This window comes from Hermetia illucens, chromosome 1 (assembly GCF_905115235.1).
Source record: "Hermetia illucens chromosome 1, iHerIll2.2.curated.20191125, whole genome shotgun sequence".
Taxonomy (NCBI): domain Eukaryota; kingdom Metazoa; phylum Arthropoda; class Insecta; order Diptera; family Stratiomyidae; genus Hermetia; species Hermetia illucens.
In genome coordinates this window covers 146,581,339-146,607,870 of record NC_051849.1, presented here as the reverse complement: position 1 = coordinate 146,607,870, position 26,532 = coordinate 146,581,339, and the positions used below count along the sequence as shown (strand labels likewise).

At 42.6% G+C, this 26,532-nt stretch overlaps 1 protein-coding gene across 5 annotated transcripts in view; it reads right to left on the bottom strand.

Annotated features, from left to right (window-relative positions):
* Window positions 1-24,888, bottom strand: part of LOC119657009 (farnesol dehydrogenase-like) — a 39,236-nt gene extending 14,348 nt beyond the window's left edge. Inside the window, exons 1-3 of one of the 5 annotated variants that reach the window (XM_038063787.1) lie at window positions 19,921-20,757; window positions 19,829-19,859; window positions 19,647-19,694 (exon numbers count right to left, since the gene is read on the bottom strand). In XM_038063787.1, coding sequence (XP_037919715.1) covers window positions 19,663-19,694; window positions 19,829-19,859; window positions 19,921-20,493 — 636 coding nt within the window. In that variant the 5' untranslated portion in view covers window positions 20,494-20,757 and the 3' untranslated portion in view covers window positions 19,647-19,662. Of the gene's footprint in view, window positions 1-1,813; window positions 1,946-2,008; window positions 2,667-9,774; window positions 9,907-9,968; window positions 10,621-19,646; window positions 19,695-19,727; window positions 19,860-19,920; window positions 20,758-24,048; window positions 24,181-24,239 lie in introns of those variants that run through there. The other 4 variants (XM_038063755.1, XM_038063763.1, XM_038063779.1 and 1 more) reach the window with 4 other exon arrangements.
* Window positions 24,889-26,532: the final 1,644 nt, after the last annotated feature.

Below are 26,532 nucleotides of genomic sequence, written 5' to 3'. Positions count from 1 at the left end.
TAGTTGCAGCAGCGACATATCAGCACACAGTCGAGATGCAATCTCATCATTGATTTGAGATAGAATTCCCGGAGTTGCTGGAGATGCATAGAGCCTGGGAATACCTGGTCTATGCAAAGGATCCATATCCGAGAATTCTATACACGCTCTTTGGAATTATTATTATTATTATGATTATAGAAGAAAAAGGATAATACTCCCTGGAAGCTTTTGGAAAGTTATTAAGAAAAAAATTACTGAGGACCAATTTTCTAACGGAAAGATAAAAAAAAGTTTTTCCAACTACATAGATTCCTCAAGGAAGTATTAGTTGCTAGTTTTCACTCAACGGAGGTCCCAGTTACTAGTGAAAACTACGGCATGAACACAAATCTTCGCAGTTTATGGATGCTCTTGAGCTGCGTCCCGCTGTTGTATTCACTTCACCTCACCAAGCTGCATCTCAACTTGCACTGACCTTAAAAATACAATTTTCTCGGGTTCTGCCCGAGTCTTCAGCCACTTCCTGAAGGGGCATCGCAAGATCTGACTGAATCATGCATCAATGAATGGAAATGATTGAAGGCTTTATTGACCACGCTGAGAAATGTTGAAAGTTACGCATTCGAACTCCAATACCGAGTGAAACATAGTATACTTTGGGATAAAAGGAACTTTGCTCTTTCCCTGGTCAGTGAAGCGGAAAATCCCGAGGAATTTAACGATTTCGGCAGTGAATACCGTATCCCGAAAGTTAACCATATTAGACCCAGTCGAGTTCCTCAGAGTTGACAGAGGGAGGGGCGAAGTAAAAATTACTGGTCACGCCAGTGGTATTTGCAGATATTCACCTACTTAAAAACTGACTGACAAGCTGTGTATCCGATTTGATAACATGTTGTTTTGCCATCGAAACCTTAAAAAGAGATCCACTCCTCCTGTCAAAACAAATGGTTAACTGTCAAGAGGATAGTTCTGTTTTTTTTTCAGTTGTTGTTCGTCTTTTGTAACACCTAACTTCAATTTATAGATTATTTAGACTACTACATTTAGTATGTTTCATGTATAATAAATAATGTTTGATTAAAATACTAGACTGTCGTCAGCAGGTTTTAATTTAATTCCTGTACCGTTTTTTAGATAAAAGAGACTCAATTACTCAACAATAGATATAGGTTCCCAGATAAGAATCATAAATGCGAGTGTAGGAACTTTCTTTTTGTAGTTAGGCTTGTGTTTCTATTTAGATGGTTAAATTTTGAGTGCTTGTTAAATAACAGTCGACTCTCTTGTAGAAATAGATACTAATTCAAGTGGATTATTGTATTGAAAAAGATAATTAACTTTCTAGTTAAATACGCTCAAAGCGTATGGTGGGATAGACAATCAACCTTTACAAGCTTTTATATTTATTGCTTTTTGTTACCGTCTTGTTTAAAGGAGTGCTTTCACAAAATTCAGATACTTAGTACCTTTTATTTAATTTCGATTGATTTGTGGGGAAGAGGTCCTATTTTGGAGTCAACTTGATCAAATGCTTTAAAAAAATAAAATGTTTATTGGCTTTCGGTTTGCCAACAGACAAGAAGACTTCGTAGAGGTTCTTGACAACCATGAGTTTGGTTTGTAACAGGCGGGCTGTCGGTTGCAAATATACAAAGTGATACGGTATAAACAATTAATTAAAGGATATAAGTGAGAGGAAATATCAAATATTTGTTAACTCGTTTGACCACTGTGTTATATATGTATACGTGCATGCTAGAAACAATCCAAATTTTTTGAGTTGGATTTTCTAAAGCAAATGTCGGATCAATTCAAAATGCTATCAGACCTGTACATGTGGTGGAGTTCCCAAACAATATAGCACTGCGTTAGACACATCCTTCGGGTTCAATATTGGCATATCATAATTGCCCACGAGATAACCACCGATTGGGGTATTCGTCATCCCCGCACTGACACTCTGCAAAAGTTCATTTTAAAAAAATGTTAAAACAGCGTTGGAATCTGTGAACAATTTATTTACCGAAACCTTAACCTTTGTGCCAGCGTTAGCGAATTCTTGGCGATAAGTTTCATGCATTGCAGTCAATGCAAATTTAGATGCCGCGTAACTCGTGAAAAAAGTTGTAATAAATTCCAAAAGGTTCACAACGTTATGACCCTCGATACTGTTAATGTTTATAACATGTCCGTCGAAGTTACGCCTTTTCATGGACTGAAAAGCTTCGCGAGTGCAAAATAGCGTTCCCATTATTTGCACGTCGAGCGTTTCCCTAATTTGTCTTGTTAAGTTTGGATCAGTCAATTCTCCTTGATACACTACACCAGCCGAATTCACTAAAATGTCTATTCCACCGAGATTATCGTCAATCCACTTAAATGTGGTCTTCACAACTTCTTCATTGGTAACATCGCATTGGATAGGGTGGACGCGACTGCGAGCTTCCGGGGTTAGATCAAATGTTCTTATACAGTCAGGATGCCGGCTTAGTCCAACAACCGTAACGCCAGCTTCAGCTAGATCCGTAAGGATTGCAGCTCCGATTCCCGAACTGCCACCCGTAACCACAGCAACGCGGTTCCGCCACCGTTCCATTTCTATTGCAAAATACTACTAAAATGCTCAATAATACTCTGTCTGGTTACACCAGACTGCCAGCGTCAATAAGAAGATTAAGCAAGCAGAGTCTATGTCGTTGATAAAGTACTGGCTTTATACTGTCTATTTGGTTGTATCTATCTATTATTGTTGTTCCTCTCCCCTCCTCTGCCTCTCCAGCGATAAGAGTAGTAGATGTTGAATTCGCATCTACGAAATTGTTTTAAGAGAACACGCCAATTGTTATTCCGCCGAAATATATTACTTAATTCGTATATTGGCTTGGCTAGTTGTGATTAAATCTGTTAGACAGTCATGTAAGCTTTTTTTAAGATTGACGTATTTAATGATTAAATGTTCCGTTGAACCTGTTTAGTCTTGCGGCGTATAAAAGGCATCAATAATAACGGCTAACAGCTCCCCAATGCAACAAATGGCCTCCGAAATATATTCTAATATGTTGTTACATTACGGGTGCATTTCACCCCAGGTAAGCATCCAAGCGTATCGAGCGAACTTGGGCATATTCTGCTGCAGCACTGCTACATATGCATGTATACATTAACACCAGGCTTCATAAATTCAAAGGTCTATCTAGGTTAAAATGTCAAAGGAAGAAACCTTTGGTATTCGTATTTTGAGATCTACATTTCATCATGATACGTTAAAATTTTTCACAAGTTGGTTAGCTGGTTTCCAAGAATACTCCCACCAAAATCTCAACCATATGCCTAACATTTCGTCGTATTCTCTGTTATCAAGTGTGTCCCCGAGGTCATGTATGCGACCGTACTTATTAATGTAAAAATATTAAGTATAGTACAAAGAAATCCAGTAATATTCAAATCGATGGTTTTAGAAATCTGTATATCGAGTTATACAAGATAGCGTTCCAAAGTTGAAATTGAAAATTGTTTATGGATATTGTAACAGTTAAATGCGCGCAATTTAAGTTTCATCAATTCTGCTTCGTCAATTTCCATGAGAAAGATGTACCATGGTCTGAAAAGCCAATTGTCGATAAAAGGAAATCTACTATTTTTATGTTACACAGTGTGGAACAAAATTTTAGTCAGTCCTGATGAAGAGAAGTACTCTTATAATCATTCCACGAAACTTCGTTTTTCTGGGACAAAGATGGTCATCAAATTAATTAACCACTTCTCTTAAATCTTAAAGCTTTAAATTCGGTAGTCCGAGTCTGTCTAAATTCTGGATTCCCAATCTTGAGTACACCCTTAGGGGTTGTTTGCCATCCTTATGGTGATTGGTGTCCTCGAGGTAGCATTACGCTTACATGCTAGGCAGTACCTTCCAAGAAATTTCACGGTCATCAGTGAACGGAAAATAACCCTTTCGGGACACCTTGGTAATGCAGTTCTGTTGACGTTGATGGGGTTACGTGAGGTTGACCCTGAGGAGGTGGAGCTAAGAGTCAGCCTCTTCGAGACCCTGGTCTGTGTGCATTGAACCACGTCACTACGAGCCAATTCTGGAATTGGCTAAACATAGATTTGTTTTCAGGGAGCCAGGATTGGGGCTTTACCGCCGAGGACATGCCCGTTGCTGACTATTGTTGTCCATTCCCTTGCACTCAATATGCTGGTATAAATTCCGTGATAATAGATGAGCAAATATCAAGAAGATAGGGAAGCAGAAAGAGTGTCAGTATTTGCGCGGAGAACGGACTCATCGCTCATCGCAAAGCCTGGAGAAGGTTTTGTTGACGGCTGAGACGCCTGACTCCAAGGGATGTGTTGCAACTGCCAGTCCAGAGGCAGCCAACCCAGCATTCTGCAGTGCTCCTTTTCAACAAACAAGCCCAGAGAACATTACTGAAATTAGATAGACGACTTGAGATTTAAGTTGAGTGAGAGCCTAGTCGACTGACCAGCCCAGAGTTGAGCAAGAAAAGCTTATTTGGAAATAAAGCCAATTATGGCGCACAGCTAATTCACAATATTTTACCACAAAACAGCCAGCAAAGGCGCGGAAAGGAGGCTGATAGAACCGAAAGAGTTACTTGACGCCATATCCTTCTATTAACGGACAGCAGCAGAAAAAGCCCCAAAAGAAGCTGCTGACTAGACTGCGGATAATCCATTTTAGAGCTAACCGGCAAAAAGCAAAAGAAACAAAACGCAGTTAGTTGTGGCCTTAGTCAGGTAACTCTCAGGACATGGAAAATTTGAAAAGAGCAAAAAAACCCCTCTAGGCCGATAAAAAACCGTCTACCTAAAATCAGGACGGATACAGCAAATAAACGCAGAAGGAATTGACCGCCAGCTCTATTCATTACAGCGGGGGACACCTTTCAGTAGTCATTGGTGAAATCCATTATAAATCAAGCCTAAAGAGAATGGATCACAAGTATTTTTCATTTAGGAAACGTAAGTAATGCGAAGCCTGGTTGATTTTGGTCCGAAGATTACCGAAAAGGTTCCGACTAGAGCCTATGTGCTCTTTGGAAATCAGAATTTTTGACTGTCCAAAGTGGATGAGACGACCAATAATCGGATTGGGTATTGGTGTAACTCTCGATGGCGCCACTTTACTCGGGTCTAGACCCAACCTGGATGCAGAAAGCCAATTTAGCAAGTGAGTTGTCGTCAGTATAAATTACATTTCCATACCATGATCAGTGCAACAAAATATCGATCACGGATGTTTTAACTTTCGATGTCATCATGGCCATGGGTTCCCGCCATGATCATATCCGATATGAGGACTAGCATGACTGCGAGCACTTGCGAGTTACTAGCACCATTCGCTTTGAATGTAAAAGCTGACCTAGTGTTAATCGACTCCGTGGAGGTGGAACATTGCGAACGCGAACATTGGAAAATTCACCGAAGTTCTAGACTGTAAGTGCAAAAACCACAAATTATGAGGCCACCACTCCTCGCAAGGCACCCGACCGTAACAAACTTTCCATGTATTGACGGACGGGAGAAATTCCGGAACGTCTTATCATAAGCTCGCCATTAGGCAAAGCTTTCAAACGACCGGAAGGAGGAGTCTATTAAGAAAAGATAGCAAAGATTAAAGGGCACAAATAATAATTGTGACTGCGACAATCCAGTTGCATAAGGGTCTTTGATGTGTGTTAGTGCACTTGATTTAAGACCCTAGCGGTACACTACATTTTTCCGCATTGCGTTTGTTGGCCAGTATTACCATAGTTTGGAAGTACCTGGGCTTCGTTTGCTGAACTACGTTACCTGGATACACCGGGTTTATCTAAGAGGAATTTGAGGTCCACCGGAGAATGGACATCTCGTCGTGGGTATTTAAGGGGTCCATATTATTACAAGATTACAAATAATTACGAATGTGAAAGATGCGAAGATCTTGAAATGAAGGTCCGTGAAAAGAAACGCATCTACCACAAGTTTCTCAACTATAAAACGCTGGCCAATTGGCGAATTTACAAGATGCCAACCGGGAGGCAAAGATAGGTTTGTATCGACTTACCAAAAGCCGACATGAACGCATACAGGATATCGAACACTTCTCTTGCGTTAATAACAAGAACGATACTTTGCATACCGACGGTCCAACCCCGACGGATAAATGACGAAAATATTTCGGGCAGATTTCAATGGAGGAAATTGTTCGTCCTCCACTTCCACAAGCTTGGCTGGCATTTGGAGGTATTCCACTTGTCAGTGCCACTGGTGCTCAGAGGTGGCGGTGAGGGAGACGGGACTGTCGGCCAAACCAAAATCAAGTGGCCGAGGAGAACCTCCATAGTGGTGGCACCGGGACGCGCTGTACTCACTTTGGCTTGTCGGCCGTGATGCAGTAGGCGAATGCTCCAAAAGCCTAGTTAAGACGATCAGACCCGAGTCTGCACGGGGACTCATCTGAAGTGGTAATTGGCCACGAAACCTTACCAGGGGTATACTGGTACCATGAGAACCGGGATAGCTCCTGGACTCTCATACTTCGGGTGAACTCCCATTGTATGTGAATACAGCTCGGGTATTTGCGGTAGGCCCCCTAGTGGGAGTTTCATGGGGGTTGTGGTTATGCTGAAGCGCGAAGAGACCTTCGGGCCTCAGCGTGGTGTTGCCTTTCAACACGGGTGCCGTACTCCTTAGTTCGGTAGAGATTTAGGTATGTCTTGTATCCACCAGTATGAATGCTAAGTGCAGGGCAGGGATATAGATTGGTACCGTTGTTGCTTGTCTCAGCGGGGCTCTGATTGTGCTTACAAAATCAACCCGTGTCTTAGGGAGACCGTAGGATTAAGCCTCCACGACAGGTACCTACGTTAAACACTCAAGGGCTGTCAGTGCCACTGAAGTCGAGAAAACCATCAAACGAATGAAATCGGGGAAAGCCACAGGAGGCTTAATGGATCCTTCAATCGGGTTTGCGTGGAAGGTAAAACACAGACACAGTTCCCATATGGAAAAAGAAAAGTAGTTCGGCAGAATGTTCTACTTACCGTCCGATCCGGTTACTTTTCCCTACTATGAAGATTTTTGAACGCATCCTTGACAATCTTATTCGTGAAATCGTTCAAAATACTATGAAAAAAGCCGAGTTCATCAAGAACTGTGGAACCACTGACGCGTCTGATCTCTGGAGCTCTTCCTAAGATAGTTTATTAGGGCTACACATTCCAAAAAGTTACGAAGAATAATGATGATGCAGAGCTCAAAATAAGTCATTCTTTGTACAAAAAAAATCGAGAGCGAGATGTGCACGATCGCGTCGAGATTGATGATTTTCTTATTGAGCTTCGTAGCGGCTATTAAGGGTTTTCTGCATAACGTCGGTAAGACACAGCTTTTATATGGAAGGTAGGTCGGAATTTATCATAGTGACACAGGAAGGCTCTCTCCGGACGAAATTGTCAGACAGGCTATTAAAAGAAAACGAAGGTAGTATAGTTCTCAGGGCGAAACGTGGATTGCTACCCACGTGGAGCATAAGACCTGGCAAACGCCTGCTGAACAAACACTAACAGCTCTACTACCAAACCCTATCTCAACCTTCACGTGGTGGTCGCTGAGAGTTTCTTCATAATGAAAAACTGCAGACGGAGAAGGATTAAGGCGGGTCTGCCGCCCTTACAAAAATGAAACCTGCTGTTATCGGCTTTGAAAATATAAGAGAAAGGCTATGCACTTTGCGCTTGCGAGGAAAATTTAGAAATATAAGCCTCATTAACGTTCACGCAATCCAACAGCTTAAAAATCTTAAGTCGCCAGAGGCCAATGGAATTACAGCCGAATTGGCTAAATATGGAAACGACCAACTACATCAAGCGAATCGTCAACTGATGCTCAAGGTGTGGGACAGAAAATTAATGCATGACGACTGGCAACGAGGCATTATCTGTCCCATACATAAGAAGCTAGATATCACGTAGTGCAGCAATTATGGAGGTATCATGTTGTTGAGTACCATCTATAAGAAATTCTCCTTTATCTTGCTCGGCCTGATTGCCCCATATGCTCAGAACATCGTTAGGCCATACCAATGAGGCTTCACTCCAGGCAAATCAACAATAGATCAGATTTTCTCTCTGCAGCAAGCAGCAGGATCACTCTCGAGACCATTCAACATCAACAACGGTCTAAGGCAGGTGGATTCCCTATCCCATTGAGAAGGTGATTCCCGATCCAGACGTAAATGCTAGAGGAACAATCCTCTTTAATTTCACCCAGCTACTGACTTACGTTGTCGCTATGACGATGAAATCCGTGTACGGTTATTGGTAGCCGACAAAACCTATTTCAGCTTACAAAAACTGTTGCACTAAAAACGTCTCACCATAGGATCGAAGCTGTACAAGACAATGATCTTGTTAGTCCTCATGTATTCCTCGGAAACCGGGGTTCTTAGCAAAAGAAATGCGAACTCTTGGCAACGTTCGAAAGAAGAATTCTCCGAAGAATATTTGGCCCCCTACATGAGGATGGACGATTTCGTAGCCTACATAATGACGAAGTATATGAGCGTCTGGTTGTGGATAAAATCCGGCTCAACAGGTTACGCTGGGCGGGTCACTTAATCCGTCTGGAAGAAGATAATTCAGCCCGGAAAGTCTGTAAGGGCAATATCTATGGTAGAAAAAGAAGACAAGGGAGACCCCGGCTACCGTGGAGCGATGGCGTAGGCCAGGACGCCAGACAGCTTTTAGGGAATTGGTGGACCTCGGCACAAAACCGGGGTGTCTGAAGGCCTAGATCGGATATCGGTTGTTGCGTCATTGATGATGATGATGGAGATGGCTTACAGTTTCGTGCCAGGACAGAGGCAAACCATCAGACACTGCCTCACCTCTGCCCACAAAACAAAACATGGATGCGAATTATATCGACCGTTTCAGGCTTCAGACCTCAATTTAGCCGAAGGCAGAAAAATTTTGTTTAGGGATTGAAGAGTCCTTAGTCCGTATTCGTTCGATGTCGGACCGGATCGAATGGAGAGAACTCCCACTCTTTTGGGCTTACCACCTTATGAAAACGTTAGGACATCAAACAACAAGTGGCCGCAGTCAAACATTGGGATAGATCTATGATGAAAGATTTTGTTTTTTCATGATACAGTTGGTCCAATATTTAAGGTCATCGGTGTAATGACAGCAGGCAAATACTGTAATTTATTATCGGCATTTATACCACCTCACTCAGCAGCTGACCAATGAGTCTGATTTCTTGACTTGTTGATTCCATGATTTAGCGCTGTCATATAATTGTAACTGCGAAACGGAGGAAAACAATCTGAAGGGTTGGAAAGCATTTGGTCTTGAATGCCTAGACAAACGACAACATAACGTAACATAAATCAGACATAAAAAAAGCAAATTTCATTGTTCACCGCAAAATAATTCTAGTCGTACTTATCGTTCTTTCGAATTTCCACGAGTTGTCGTCCTAATCTGATAAATGAGCTCATCACATTAAACGGACCCAGACGGATTCAGAGAGTCTTTGATCTCAGTTGATTTCCTCTGATGTCCGCTGCCCTCCATTCGTGCAATGGGGTTCATGTTACGGAATCTGACTACGAGATGCTAAGTTCCTTAGCAACTACTCTCTGACTGGGGCGTTCTTTTGCTTCGGAAAACATGTATGTATTCGAATAAAAAGAAGTATCCAATGTTCATTGCAATGAATGATTATGCAAACTTTATAAAGGAAAACTAAAATCAGTTTCAAAAGCTATCAAACCTGTACATGCGGCGGAGTTCCTAAACAATATAGTATTGCATTAGACACATCCTTCGGGTTCAATATTGGCATCTCATAATTGTCAATGAGGTAACCACCGATCGAAGTATTCGTCATTCCAGGACTAATACTCTGTAAAACTTCATTTTCAAACATTTTGCAACATTACTATAAATGGTGGACACTATATTTACCGAGACCTTAACTTTAGTGCCAGCATTAGCGAACTCTTGACGATAAGTTTCATGCATTGCAGTCAATGCAAATTTAGATGCAACATAATTCGTACAAAAAAGTGAACTTAGCTGGAGAGTATCTACAACTGTATGCCCTGCAATGCCGTTGATGTTTATGATATGACCATCGAAATTACGCCTTTTCATTGACTGAAAAGCTTCGCGGGTGCAAAATAGCGTTCCCATTATTTGCACGTCGAATGTCTCCCTGATTTGCTGTATTGTGTTTGGATCAGTCAATAGTCCTTGATGCAGTACACCAGCCGAATTCACTAAAATGTCTACTCCACCAAGATTATCGTCAACCCATTTGAATGTATTTTTCACAGCTTCCTCATCACTAACGTCACAGTGGACGGGGTGGACGCGATTACGTGCTTCAGGGGTTAAATCAACTGTTCTTATACAATCGGGATGGCGACTTAATCCGACAACCGTTACACCGGCTTCAGCTAAATCCATTAGGATCGCAGCGCCGATCCCAGAACTACCACCCGTAACAACAGCAACGCGGTTCCGCCACCTTTCCATTCCTATGTAAAAATACTACTGAAGTATTCAACTATATTCTGTGTGATTACGTCCGTCAGTCTCATTGAAAAGATAAGGAAAACTGGAATATTGGTGTGTTATTGTCTATTAATTTCTATCTATCTGAAGCATGCTATTCTTCGGTAAACCACTAGTGTCAGATTACACTTCATTGAAAAGTGCTCAATTCATACATTCACTTGGATCGTTCAGATAGACATACGTCTGAGTTTGCTTTGAGATTGAAGATACTATCTCTATTTAGTAAATGTCTATTTATTAAGGCTTAAATAAGACATGAGCAATAAGGACGAATACCTTTGGAATCTAAAATATAATTATAACAGATAAACATGCAGAAAGCGACCGAATATTCCGTTATGCTAACAGAAACCAGATATGTGAAGAGTTAAATATTCAGATTCTGTTGCCAGAGTTGCTATCAATTTGCGCGAGCTACATAGACGTAAAGGTTCAACTAGGTTCAAATGCCAAGAGGGACAGCTTTGGGTATTCGTTTTTTGAAATCAATGTTTCATGATGAGTCGTCATTATTTTTTATAGATTATTTGACTGGATTGCTTCAACAAGCCATCTCGAGAAGTAAATACTCACATCGAGTACGTCATTTTCAACAACATATATAAGAACGAGGAAAGCGAAGAGAGAAGAGAGCGTTGACCAGCAAAATTTGGGTTAGTACAAACTGCAAGATTGGTAAGTGCAGGAGACCGAGAGGTAGAGGGAATGCTGTTGCCAAGATTTTTGTAAAACAAAATCTATTTAAAATCGGTTTATTGTCTGTCTGTGACACGCAGGAGAGGGGTCCGAGAGGGACTAGAAATTGATTATTTGTTTCACGGACCGCTGTACGGTATCTACACCTTAAAATAGTCTCCTTGCAGATATCTGCTCAAATAAGGTTAATAATAACTTCAGAAATTCGTTAAAAACTTCCCTTACATTCATGCTAGAATCAAATAAATGCAGTAATTTAAGTCAAAATATTGAAATAATGAAGTGTGATTGGCGATGTATAAACGACCTCCTTAGTGGGTGGAGACGACTAAGAGGAAAGATCTATCTTAAAAACCCAAAAAGATGGCGTAATTGACGTGAAGGTCCCCCCGCCAATATTGAAACTTCAACAAAATGCTCCATCGACAGGTGCTTGCACGCCTTTGTGCTAGCCAGGCTGGGTAATGTGGGGGGGTCCTTCGAACATCTCAATTCCTCACGTGCCGTTATATGAAACTTTACGTGTCCTTCCCGATGCGTGGGTCCGCACCAGATTCTGTAAAATAAACAAAAAGGGGATTTGCGCGAGCTTATCGAATTAACAACACGCGAGCTAAACCTTAAAATGAAAGTAAAAAAATAATGGCTTCACCGCGCATTTTGAGCTGTAGAACTCCGGACGTGAGTGCCGTGATTGAAAGGAAGGATCCACGGCGAATTGCATTCTTCATCGATATCTCCTCCGCTTCAGATACATTTTGAGGCGCGGCCTTCGAGGCTCTCACCTTGCCTTGACATCCTCAGGCCATTTCATTCAATCATGCTTCTTCCTAAAGGGAGTTTTGCGCAGTTAAATGGGAGGACCCAAAAAGAACATGTTCAGATCAAAAGAAATTTTTCTAGAATTCATTATATTTTATTATATATGAAGTAAAAAAACAAAAAACGAGGAAGAAAGGAAAAAAAGCTTTGAAGTATCTTCACCTAGAGCTGCAAGATCGGTTAGCAAATTGATCGTCAAAAAATATTTGTAAACTATTGTCATTATTATACATATAACACAACTCGCTCCTAGACGCCTTCGGTTCCTCGTACATCCCAAAACCACCGAAGTCCTCTTTCACGAAATATAATTAGAATGCACATATCAAGCCACGATAACCCGGAACAGCTACCGTTTTTGAGTCATTCGCAACGAACCTAATTCGGATCAAATCTAACAGATTCAGAGTGAGAGCGCTGACGCTATCATGCCAGAAAATCCAACAACATAACTCTTTTACTTACGCCCAGGTTTTTTCACAAAGTAAAAATCACTCAGTTACTCATTACCATCACCCAGTTCCGAACTAGATAAATTTCCAATTACTTCTTCCCGAGTTAGGTGAAAGCCTTTATCTAATCACTTTTTGCCAATATGAAGAAATTCACTCCACTTCACCTTCACTACTTCTTTTGTTATAATTTTCTTTCTGGTCGTCTTCCAACAGCAACATCTCTTCAACTGCTAGCAATAACCTCCTCACCCATCACCACCCCGAATTGATCCACTTCCTTCCACTTTCGATCTCCCCGAGGACTCAACTCCAATTCTGTGTCGAACTGATCAGCTGTCTATCCAATCAGCTGGCTTCGGTCCCGGTAATCCGGCTGTCGTAGGGGAATGTCACCGTTCAAATCTCACTGGTGGCAGAGGGATTTGTTATCGTGACTGGATGTATACCAGTCGACTAAGCTGTGAATGAGTATCTGAGCTTAGTCAGGGTAATAATCACGGGCGAGCGCAATGGTGAGCTGAAGTAAAAGTTCGGAAGCAACGGATAATAATTGAGTACAAAGACTTAGACAAGATTACATCGCGAGAGGATATCGGTGCTGCGCGAAGGGAACAATTCAACCTTAGGGGAATAGAAAAAAAAGTGCGATAAAGCGAATGTAGAAGGCATAAGGAGGTGCACGGATTGAAGGGGTTAAATCAGGGATTAAACTGCTTACCGTGGGTAAGGTAAAAATAGGTTGGGTCTTGTGCTGACTGAGCGAGCAGGTATCTCTCAAGAAGCCTTTCAGATGCCTCGTTTTTGGTCACTTTGCAGCAGCATGTACTAGTGAGCACGATGAGGTGTAGGAAGTGCCGAGATAAGGTCATTTTATCAAAGATTGCACTGGAGATCCACGATGGATGTTGTGAACAGGGAAAAAGGAGTGGCCAAATGGCACGTTGCAGGTGGTGGCAGCTGCCCGGCATGTAGAAAGGAGCTGGATCGTAGGCTTCAATGATATTTTTGGAAATCAACCTCAACCATAATGAACAAAAATCACCTCAAGTGACGTACTCGCGGCTCGTGTTGAAAGTAATCGCAATTTTTTTCCACAACGGGATCAAACTGGACCTAATCCAAAGATCCAACAGGCGTCTTCTCAATCCCCGGGTTGACCGACGAAGATCTGTGGACGATAACAACACGCCGGGGTTGCATGGGTTTCCGAACAAAGTCCTCAAGGTGGCTGCTAAAATCAAGCCCGCATGGTGCATAAGTGCATTTGAATCGTGTATCGAAGGCGGTTTTTCCCCAGTGGAAAGGACAGACGTTGGTTCTGTTACCGAAGCTCGAAATACCACTTGGTGCACTCTATCCATATCATCCTATCTGTTTTGTAGACACTATGAGGAAGATGTTAGAGAGGGTGAAAAACAACAGGCTGCTTCCGTTCGTCGAACTAGCGGGTGGTCTATCGGAGTGAGAGTGTCGGTTTCGCCGAGCGCGGTCCACGGTCGATACCATTGCAACGGTGTGGCCCGGGAGGCATCGGCCGCTGGGAAGTGTTTCATGGTGGTGTCTCTCGATGTCAGGTTGCCTTTAGATACACCAACTGGGGTTGGATTAAGGGCACCCTGGTTAAACTGGGTGTCCCGATTACTTAGCTCGGATGATCAAGAGTTACCTCTCGAAGAGTCTTCTTTGGGACAAGACGGACGTTTGGCCAAACGAATATGTTATGACAGCAGGTGTTCCCCAAAGTTCCGTACTAGGGCCGTTGCTGTAGAACATAATGTATGATGGAGTGCTCGATCCTCACGTGCCACGGGAGGCAACGTTGACTGGTTTTGCAGACGACCTAGCGGTGGTGGAAGTTTCACCAAGTGAAACCATTCATGTCATTAAATCATGCTTCCAAATGGTGCGCATGGCGGAAGATAAGATGGGGGCGGTTCTTATTACCAACCGCAGGAAAAACAACACTGTCAAAATCCAGGTTGGTAACCACGAGGTCGTTTCATGAGTAACGATCGATGCCAGGTTGAGCTTCAAGGGGCACCAGGGCTTTGCACGCTAAAAGACAGCAGGGATGATGCCTAATATTGGGGGGCCAAAATCTAATCGCCGACTGCTTATCGAAGGGTAGGTGAAATCCATCCTCCTATACGCGGTTCCTGTCTGGGCGTGCTGGATAACACAGTGAACGAGAGAAGAGTAAGTTCGGCATTACAACCAATCGCGTTGAGGGTCTGCAGCGCATATAGGACGTTTTCTAGTTAGGCAATGTGTCATCGTCGCGATGATTCCCTGGGACCATCTAGCAAATGAAGTACACTGTCTCTACCAGAGAATGAGGGTGAATCCGGCCGAAGTGGCTGCGGGGTTGCCAGACAGGAGCTGGCAGAAACGGTGGAATAATTTGGAAAAAGGCCGCTGGACCCATACACTGATCCCGTTTATTGAGAGATGCGTCGAGCGAAAAGATGGATAATTTAATTACCACCTAAAACAATTCCTTACGGATATAGATTTCGGATTGAATTTCTTCCCAGACTGTCCCGAATGTGCCGCTATACCCAAGGACCGGGGCATGTTATACTTCACTGTCGAGATTCGCGATTGAAAGATGGAGATTAAACAACGCCCTCAATGCAGTTATCAGATCCCTTAATTTCGTGGAGGAGATTCTGAGGTCTGTAGTAAATTGGAGTACGATAAACGTAATAGTAACTGCAATACAGGAAAAGCTGCATGAACTGGATTGAGCCCGGCAAGCGCGACGGGCGCTTGACTAAGTTGTGCTGGTGTAAACCAGAGCCCTTCTGGCGAAGTAATACTTAATAGTGGTCCCGCGGGGATATTCCCCAAAATCCCCCCTTCTTAACCTGAATCAGAATTTTGCGGTTAGAAGCCTGCCAGAAGCCGGTTCCCAGGCTAAAAGCACTAAGCCCGACGCTGGATGCGAGTTTCTACCACTTGGCCCTTCAGAACACCGCAAATAAGGAGAGGAAAGGTCTCCAGAGTCATGCCATCTTATTTCTCTTAGTCATAGTCCGTCTTCAATCGCCAAAGCCGTAGCCGCGAGGTCCGTCCCTATCGCGTTGTTGATATTTCAGTATCAGTAACATTTCAAAATTCCCAGGTTGCCAGCTCACAAATATCTGTTCCTTTGAGTTGTCTTTTGCGACAAGTAGGGAAGATTTTGAGTGTATTCTTAAGCTCCAACTGATAGGGTACAGGAGAAGGCACAGTAGTAGTAGACGTGAATTCGTTGTCTGACTATTGTTGGCAACCAGCGCAAGGTGCATTTTCAAGACGTGAGAGACAGAATTTTCACTGTCCAAGTTGAGGGATCTTCACAGCTATGAATTGCTACATACCAACAGAGATTTTCAATATAAATGAATTTTTTCCATGAAAAACTACATGAGTTCAGAAGAGCTCTCTTTCCTAAGTGTCTGGTAATAGTCGATGATCTGGATGTAAAAGCGGTCTCTGTTAATTTTACTTGAACACGTGACGTGAAGCTTTGACTTTTGTAATATAATAGATACTGTGTCGTGGCGTGCACATTGTTCAAGCACAGTTCCTGCTATAGGATGAGTTAGTTTGTCACTTGTAATGTTGGAGGAGGAACAAATTATGGTATCAGAAAAGGTGACAAAGTGGAAATAAATAGCACCTTCATATGAGTGTACTTTGGTTCAAACAAAAAGAAAAGTGACCTTTGTCAAACCCATTGTGTCATGCCCATGTGGCTACCAATATTGTCACTACACTGTGAAAAATTACTCAAGTAGAGAGAAGGTTAAAGAACCCATAATGCATCGTTTTTCGGAATTTCGAGAAGATGTGCCGTTATTTACCTGGAGTTTGAGTTATTACTACGGATGTATAACCAAGTTAAGGTTTACAGATTTTGGAGGCATACAGAGTCGGCATAGGACATTATATCATAGTCAAGTTCCCTTAGGACAATCGGTTATTCTAAGCCGAAAATGACGCCTTGTTACAAATTTAGACATAACACATTAAAGTATAATCTACCCACTCTGGTGATTTTGGAGCTTCAAGACATCTGATTCTCATTACCATGCTTGACTGTTGTGTGGATGTCATGAGCTTGAAGTTTCGTATTGACTTACCTACAGACGTACTGCTTTCTGTCGAATACAAACAGGTTGTATTTTTTTCATTCTGACCTCAGAACCGAATCTCAGAACTTCCGAAAAAACCCAAAACTTCTATAGCGCGCTGAAGATAGGAAAAAGTACTGAGGTGGTGATGACCTTCAAAAGGGACTCAACTTGTTTCCTTCTATTCTTCCACAATGATGAGCAGCTGAAGAGCTGGAAGGAGCAAGTTTCATATGATAAGCTATTATGAAATGCAGATACACGTTGCTCTTCTAAGCAGAGCAAAGCAAAATTATTGATGTATTCAAGCGGTGTAAAGATAGGGGTCATAATCTTCCCTGAGTGGAACTGTTTTTCGCAGTTTCTACAACGTTACTATTTCCGCTTGTTGGTTAATTCTGGGAGTCCCAGGTCAACCCGAGGAGTGGAAAAAGGGGATGATCGAGGAGATTTCTGCTTTTCCCGCATTAAGGACATTAGTAAACTTCCCTTCGTTGTGGAAAATTTTGTAAGTGTATGTCACTCCTGCACCTATTTTCGATTGGGTATTAGAAGATTACAGTATTGTTTGTATCAAAAGCGACATCGAACTTGATGTCACTCGATGCATTAACAATGTTGAATCTGGCTTGTTGCATGGCGGATCAAGGGAGGTTTGTGGAGTCGGTGCGGAAATTTTCTCGAATATTAACGGTGCATCCAAGTCGTACTGTCTCCCAGGTTTTGCGAGCATATTCCAAGTAGAAGTACTGGCGATACTGGACGGAGCGTGATCCGAGCGCCAAGAATAACACAGCCATTCTGACCTATAGCCAAGCGGCCAATAAGGTCTTGTAATTAGCGGCGACATAAACTTCTGGGTTCCCGGTCAGAGGAACATAGGCGAAAATGCGTTGGCTGATGGGCCGGTCAGGCGGAGCTCTACTCTTGGCAGTTCTTCGGTGGGCACAGTCAGCGCGACGCGGACGACTGGAATGGCGGAATCTATTTGCATTACTTAGCAGCGACGGACTTCAGATGGCAAAAGCTCACCTCCAAGTCAAGGAGAATTTGGCCCACCTCTAACAAGACCCTATCGCGAGAGCTCGTGTGTCAGACCCGCGCATATACATACAAGATTATGGCAGTCTGCATTTAGCACTGGCCCATAGTGTCAGACCCGGCATATTCCACAATCCGCATTGCGGAAACTACATAGAAGAGGAAGAAAATCTCTCGCACTTTCTCTGCGATTGCACTGCTCTTACTAAAACCAGGCTAAGGACACTAAGTAAACTACTCTTTGTGGAACTCAGAGGGATCTCTAACTACAGCGTGGGAGAGCGGTTTTCTTTCGTGAATATTTCGGGCGGGATCTGAACATCTAAGCCGACTGGACTCTGCTTCTTTACTCTTATCGATTAACTTAGCAGTCAAGCTGGCGCACCACGGAACTAATTGGGCTCCTTAGAGCGGCCACTAAAGGCTTCGACTAGTGCTTTCCAAGGTAGGTATTATTTTTGGCATTGGCATTTGGTTCTGAAAGAGGTCACTTATTTCAAAGATTCGTTCTCGGAAACTATCCAACCGCAAAATTTGAAAAGAATTACGGCGACCCATGCAATGGTATCTAGGCCTCAAAGTACTTTTCGTTACGATATGTCTTCAAATACGGCTTATAAGAGTATATTCTTATATTATTTTAAAAATTTGCTGCCAACTCTCCTTAATTTCATGCTGTATCCATAGGAAAATTGACTTTAGTATAAGGCATCAGACTGGAAAGTTTGAGGTGTATCCTGCTATTATTAACAAAATTATAGCAAGGCAAACTTGCCTCTTCGTGTTTTGAAGGGAGTGCTGAATAAGGCCCTAAAGCGTGCTTTGAAATCCAAACCGGAAATTTTTGTTGAGTGGTTCACTGGTTACTGTATGCATGCCGTAAGGAATATTGGTTTCAATATGGAAACGGCAGAAGTCGATACTGCTGCCTTAGGTTGGCAACCTCCAAGTGAACATCTTCCTACAAACCCCAATGTCTTCCAGGACTTTCAGATCGACGGGATGGTTCCGTAAAACTAGATCAGGCATTGATGCTATTAAATTGATTACCGGTTTGGCTGAAAATGCAATTAATAGAAAGGGTGGCATTAGCAAATGTTGCGTGCTCGTGAGCTTGGATGTGATGAATGTGGAAATTCCTGGCGACTGCTTGGTGTTTCCACCCATCTCTTATACATGCCTTGTTAGACCAGTGTCTTTTCAAAATTTCCATATGCTCAACAAAAAAAATATAGATGGATAACAATCAACTGGAATTTATTCTTCAGCAGAAACAGCACCATTAAACTTCTATATTGCAGTACCAGTTGGAGAAATAACGAAATGATTGATACCAGTTCGGTTTCAATATTGTAAGTGGGAGTAAGTAGGTTAAATAAAATTCAAAACAATTAAGTTGTTGTGACACAAATCAGAAAATAAGCTCTGATAAGGAGAGCGAAATGTATTTCCTCCCATTAATAATATACTGTCATCCAGCAGTGCCACTTAATGAAAGTACTTTCCCAAGAGTTGCACTCGAGAACACACTATCGCCATATGAACACACTGCTAACCATTCTGTGAGTACAGCGACACTGTCATAGCTTCATAGTGCAATGTTGGAGTTCTTCCCTACTTTATAGCCCTTGTGAACCGAGGGCTCGGTTTTTGATGCATGTTTACATTTGTTATTGCATCTGTTCCGACGTGATAAGGTTACTATTTGTACAGCGTTAAAAGAGAAGATAACACAACTGAAACGTAATCTCATTTAAAACGAAATATTTAGAAAGATAACAACAAGAAATAAGAGGTTGCGTCGATGCTGTATGCTTCACAAAAGGGCATATATTGCAGCTTGAGCATATGACAAAGATTCGTCTCCAAAATTTATGACACAAGAGAATCAAAGAATTATTCACCCCTCAAGCCCTCCATTCCAGATTTTCTATATTAGTTGCTTGATTATTCGCCTAAGATGTATATACTTTTGGCAAATATAGGAGTATATTAAGGCAGATATAGCAAACCTGAACGTGTGGAGGTGTTCCAAGACAATACAAAACTGCATTTGACACATCCGCTGGGTTCAATACAGGCATGTCCACCATGGAAATGAAGTGATCCCCAATTGTTGTATTGGTCAATCCAGGACTAACACTCTAAAATATAACACAAGTAAGCATTTCACAACCTCTCACGGAGTTTATATGAGGAATTTACCGAAATCTTAACCTTTGTGCCAGCGTTGGCGAACTCCTGTCGATACACCTCAGTCATCGCGGTCAACGCGAATTTCGCTGCCGCGTAGTTCGTGCAAAAATTCGTGTCAAATTGCAGAAGATTCACAACGTGATGACCATCGACACTATTGATATTTACAACATGTCCATCGAAATTCCGTCGCTGCATTGATTGAAAAGCTTCCCGTGTACAAAATAACGTCCCCATTATCTCAACATCGAACGTTTCTTTTATTTGCGGTGTTAAGTGTTCGTCAATTAACCGGCCTTGATAGAACACTCCTGCGCAATTGACCAGGATATCTGTTCCGCCGAGGTTGTCTTCAACCCACTTGAATGTGTCTTTCACAGCTTCCTCAACGGTGACATCACATTGCACAGGGTGCACGCGACTCTGAGCTTCGGGGGTTAAATCAAATGATCTTATACGGTCGGGGTGCCGACTTAATCCTACCACGATTACGCCCGCTTTGGCTAGATCCGTGAGGATTGCCGCTCCGATACCGGAACTTGCGCCCGTAACAACAGCAACGCGATCTCGCCACCGCTCCATCTCTACTTCAAGATACTACTAAAAGCTCCTTACAACTTACAACTCAATCATTGGCACTAGTTTCGAGAGGAAAGCAAGAAAGCTGATTAGTTCCAAGATTGTGGTTTTTTGCTGGATATTAAATCATCGCCAAGTTTCGGCTTATCAGTTTCCATTTGCTGGTGCATGGCGCCGTGATTACAAGTGAAATCGTTTGGATTTTCATCTAAAGTAAAAGTGAGAAATATTTTGTCCAAATTGCGGAAGAGTCAGCTTGAAGTACACACAGAAGAGGACCGTGATTCCAGCCGAAATGCGAAGTTCTAGTCAAATCTTTGAAATGGAATGAATGCGTGGACATTAAAACAGTTACCAACACACACCTACGTTTGATACTAATTAAACACACATAAGACACCAAAGTTAGGAATGATGGGCAATGGGCCCCTAAATCTACTTCTGATCGCGAAGTGGCCGATCTTATTGCTGGCTGCAGCTAAATACTCGCAACTTTAATTTCAAGGTTTGAAAAAAAGGCAGTTATTAGTAGCTAAGAAAGTAAAACTGCACCGGGTATTTTCGGATGCAGCGCAACGTCGCAACATTGAGGTTGACACATTCGTATTCAACATCTCCACAGCCGATTTCACATGCTTTCCTATATGCTGGGGAAGATTGAGATGTGCATTATCTTCCTCACCACCAACACCAGTGGGAGAGCTGTTCCGGATGATCACGATGCAAGCCTACTACTGGGATTTTCAAAGTATACTGCAGAAATTATTTAGGGAGGCATCGGTTCACGTTTACTGGTGTTCCTTTTGGAGTAGCCACTATTAATTCCTCACCGTCACAACACTTTTACAGCTAGCCGAGGATGTGAGAGTGACTCAGGTGAAAAAAGCCGAAAGGGAGAGATCCATAAGCAGATGGCAACAGCGATGGGACCAGTCAGAAAAGGGTCGTTGGACTTACAGCTTGATCCCTTCCATCGGGGAGTGGCTGGAGAGAAAGCATAGAGGTGTACAGGTTTTAATTGGACACCTCGCCTAATTGTCCAAATTGCGGGGTCCCAAAGGACCCAGCGCACGTTTTCTTCCAGTGTCCTAGGAAGAAAGGAAGGGAGCCCCTATTCAGGCGATACGTCGGCTCCCATAGCTTTCATAAGGATACCAATGATAACGGACTGCGGATTATTCAGTTAACAGTATCGCACGAAACGGCTGTAGGAAGTACCAGGCTTACACGGAAAGCGGTCCACAAACATACCAAACCAAATTGACCACATGCTGATTGAACGCCGCCACCTCTCAGCCTTGATGAATGTCAGACCATAAAGGGGGGAGGCAATATAGACTCGGACCGCTATTTCATTGGCATGGTGCTCCGAGCTCGAATTACGACACCGCCTACAATCCCCTCTGGCAATCAGGTGAGAGTGAATGCTGAAGCTATTCACAACACAGCCCTCCGTAACACTTATAAGGGTGAAATGGATACCGCAATAACAGTAATCAACAGAAATCCTGGAGATGAAGCATCAACAAATGATCTTTAAAACCACCGGAAGAATGTTGTCATTTATACGCCTACAAAGATACTTGGCCCCAGCCGCAAAAAGAGTTGGAACGGCTGGTTTGACGATGAATGTAAGCTAGCTACGGAACGGAAGAATGCCGCAAACCGAGTCATGTTCCATTCTCAAAAACGCGGGCACGCGCAGAGACGAACTCCGCCAACAACCAGAACATCGGCGAGTTGGAGGTCCCGCCAACTGAAAACGGCGCACAAATGCTGCCACCACCAAGTTTAGGAGAAACACTCCGTGCAAATTCATCGGCTAAAATGCATAAGTCGCCTGGGGCCGATGGAATTACAGCCGAATTAATTAAATATGGAGGCGACCAGTTACACCAAGTGGTTCATCAACTTGTGCTCAAGGTATGGGACAGCGAATCAATGCCTGACGATTGGCAACGAGGCATTATCTGTCTCATACATAAAAAGGAAGATATCACGACAAGGGGATGCCCTATCATGCGTCCTCCTCGAGAAAGTGATCCGTGATGCCGAGGTAAATGCAGGAGGTACAATCCTTTTTAAGTCCATTCAACTACTGGCCTATTCTGATGATATCGACATCATGGGAAGAACAACCCGAGACGTACAAACTGCCTTCATCCAGATTGAGCGGGCGGTGATCGGCGCGAGATCTTGGGCTGCACATCAATGAAGGCAAGACAAAATATATAGCGGCAACGTCAGCACCGAAAACAAACCAGCCAACAACATCAAACCGCACTGGTCAAACGGGAAGAATAAGGATAGGAGAATACAACTTTGAGACCGTTGATAATTTCTCTTATCTAGGGTCGAAAATCACAACCGATAACAGCTACGAAGAGGAAATCCGCGCACAGTTGTTGTCAGCCAACAGAGCCTATTTCAGCTTACAAAAACTGTTCCGCTCGAAACGTCTCACCATAGGGTCAAAGCTCTTACTGTACAAGACAATGATCTTGCCAGTCCTCATGTATTCTTCGGAGCTTTGGGTTCTTAGCAAGAAAAATTGCAAACTCTTGGCCGCATTCAAGAGAAGAATCCTCAGAAGAATTTTTGGTCCCCTACATGAGGATGGACGATTCCGTAACCTACATAACGACGAAATCTATGAGCGATACCATGACCGTCCAGTTGTGGATAAAATCCGGCTCAATAGGTTACGGTGGGCAGGTCCCTTAATCCGTATGGATGAGGATGATCCAATCCGGAAAGTCTATAAGGGCAATATCTATGATTGAAAAAGAAGACGAGGAAGACCCTGCCTAAAATGGAGCGATGGCGTAGGCTAGGACGCAGCTTTTAGGGACATCGAATTGGTCGACCTCGGCGCAAAACCGGGATATCTGCAGTTCCTTATTAAGGCAGGTCTAGACCGGATACCGGCTGCTGCGCCGTTGATGATCATGATTTGCTTGTGGTGGCCACAACAAGATCGTGTGGTTTACGGTGAAAAAGGGTGCGAAGGCCACCACTCCATATGGTCTTAATCGGTTTGGAGAAAAATTGAGCCAGCCCGAAAAAGGAATGTATTTGGAGTATACTACGCAGGTGAAGTATTCCGGAGAAACTAATAGCTTTTATCAAAGTGACATGTTTCGCGTGCTCGAACGAACAATAGTTTTAGAGGAATTTAAAATCCAAACCGACCCCGCCACGGTTGCATTCTTTCATCGATATATTTTCCCTTCGTTTCTCATTATGACTAAATCAACGTTTTCAGTCTCGCTTCACTACACACTTCTAATTTGCGTTATCCTGTTAGTGGGCTGACCTTCAATGGTATCACTTCTAACTATCCATCCGATAATGCACGAAGGGGGAGCATTCTTCAATACTGAGGCAATGTTAAAGCTGCAACACGCTGCAGTTTAGTTAGTTCTTTTCCCAGTGATAAATATAGGATGACTTATTTACTTTCACCCTCTTGTGAGCAGTTGATCCTATCCATTCCTATTATTACACAAATGAAAAGTAAAGCTGAAGAGAAGAAGAAGAAACTAAATATTTTTGTACCTGCACATGCGGTGGTGTTCCAAGGCAATGCAGAATTGCATTCGATACGTCATGCGCATTTAGAACCGGCACATCGATGACTTCAATTAGATTATTTGCGATGGGTGTACAGGTTAGCCCCGGACTGATACTCTGAAATATTTTTGGGTATGAGAGTTGTTTTTCGATAAAGAAAATTGAGCAGGTCCTACCGTCACTTTAACTCTAGTTCCAGCGTTTGCGAACTCTTGTCGATATACTTCATTCATGGCCGTCACGGCATATTTTGAGGCCGAGTAATTAGTAAAGAAATGGCTATCCATGTTAAAAAGGTTCGGAACTCGGTGGCCATATATGCTATTTATATGAATAACGTGCCCGTCGAAATTACGGCGCTTCATCGATTGAAAAGCTTCACGCGTGCAAAATACAGTTCCCATTATTTGAACATCAAACGTATTTCTGATGTGGTGCGTTGAGTTTTCATCAGAAAGGCATCCCTGATACAATACACCCGCCGAATTGATTAAGATATCTGTCCCGCCGAGGTGATCCTCCACCCACTTGAAAGCACTCTTCACGTTTTCTTCATTGGTAATATCACATTCTAGGGCATGCACACGACACTGAACGTCTACGGGAAAGGTAAGTCGTTTCTTGTTTATACGATTCGGGCGTCGACTCAGCCCCACAACAGTCACTCCGGCAGTCGCTAGGTCTTCGAGGGTGGCTGCCCCTATTCCAGAGCTAGCACCTGTAATCACAGCAACGCGATTATGCCACCTTTCCATGCCTACTTTTGAACATTACTGAGCTATCTATAGTCAAGTTATCAGTTTTCTGTTTGAATAATATGCGTATGTTAACTTTGGCCTCATCTTCACATCGCGGCATACATAGAATAGACCAGGGTTCGTGCCTCTTATCGGGTTTTTGTCTAATTTCTAGTCGACACAGCACAAATCGTGAGAGTGTTTCTACAATGACCATAGCTACAATCGTAAAGCTTTCGCGGAAATTTATAGATAGAGCATCTTTTTATTGAGTTCAGATTGGGTCCAGTAGTTTTAGGTAATTTTAGAACGTATGTTTTGTAGACTACTCTGAGGAAGATGTTAGTCACCATGAATATAAGTTTAGCTATTTAATTAGCTGGTTCCCTTTAAGTGATATTCACAATAATGGAGACTATCAGACATTGGTAAGCAATTGTGTATCTGTCAGCAGCATAACATCATACGCGATTACTACCATAAAATAACCTATCTCATTGATAATTTCAAAATAAATCATAGAAACCTGACGTAGACAGCTTAACCTTCGCATAGGAAACCATAAGCTTGACGCTTCAGGTTTTGTGTATTTTCTATTTTGGATAAATGAAGTATGTCAGAAAATTTAGAATGATATGGTATGATGATGAAATTCTCCACACTATTGTGCATACAGTGTAGTGCCCGTAAATCATGAACACCACTGATTCCAATGCAACTATGAAATTTTGTGTATGTAGTTTGATATGTATATTTTTTGGTACACATTAGCTTCTTATTATTAGTCCACTTAAGCACCTTCTGCTGAGACTGGAAAAAGTACCGTTATGTTTTCCTTTACAATGAAGAGTAGTACTGAATAGCAGCGTAATAAAGCATGGTTGTGTGTCGTGGTTTGTGGCATTATCATCTGGTAAAACGATTGACATCATTAAAGTCAAGGTAAACGGCTTAAAAAATGTGCCCTTTCTTCAAGTTGTAGTAAAATCGTGTAGTTGACAGTATGGACAGAAATTGCCTGATTGGAAGTGGTGACTATGAGTCCAGTTTCAACACTTTCTAAAAGTATTTACTGAGGAAAGAGCAATCAATCAAGTCTACGACTGAACTCTAAAGACAAACGCAAAACCACGCAGAGGATAGACCATTTGTGGTTGAAAAATTGTTGGAGAACCGCAATACAACTTTTGCAAAGGTCTAAAAAAAAATTGGGTTCTTTTTGCCTATTGCAACATTGAAGTGTCGAAACTGGTCTAAAATTATATTGCCTCCTGCATTATCGATGGCACTGCACTGTACAAACTATTGTTTACTTTATTCGACTAAATATCGGGATGTGGACTATTTCGAATCTTGAGCGTGTGTGTGTGGTGGGAGTGCACTGCAGACTGCGATGCGTTAAATTCAATCACTTAGTTTGCCGGCTTTAGGATCGCATATACAGGGTGCGGCAGCATAACTTCCTTTTTTAAAATGCGCGCCACTCAGTTAGTTAATGTCATAGCGGAGCGCTAGTGGTCTCGTTCAAGAGGGGATACTGTAAAGTTTTGTCCCGACACGGTTCAGTCGCCATCATGCGTTGGAATAGTGAGGAGCGTGCCTTTGCCGTTGAGGTTTACTTTTCAAGCGGATGTTCGGTTGTTGCAACACAGCGTGTATTTCGGAATCGCTTTAATTTAGCCCCGTTGGCTCCCGTCCCAGACCGCATATCAATTGTTACATGGGTCACTAC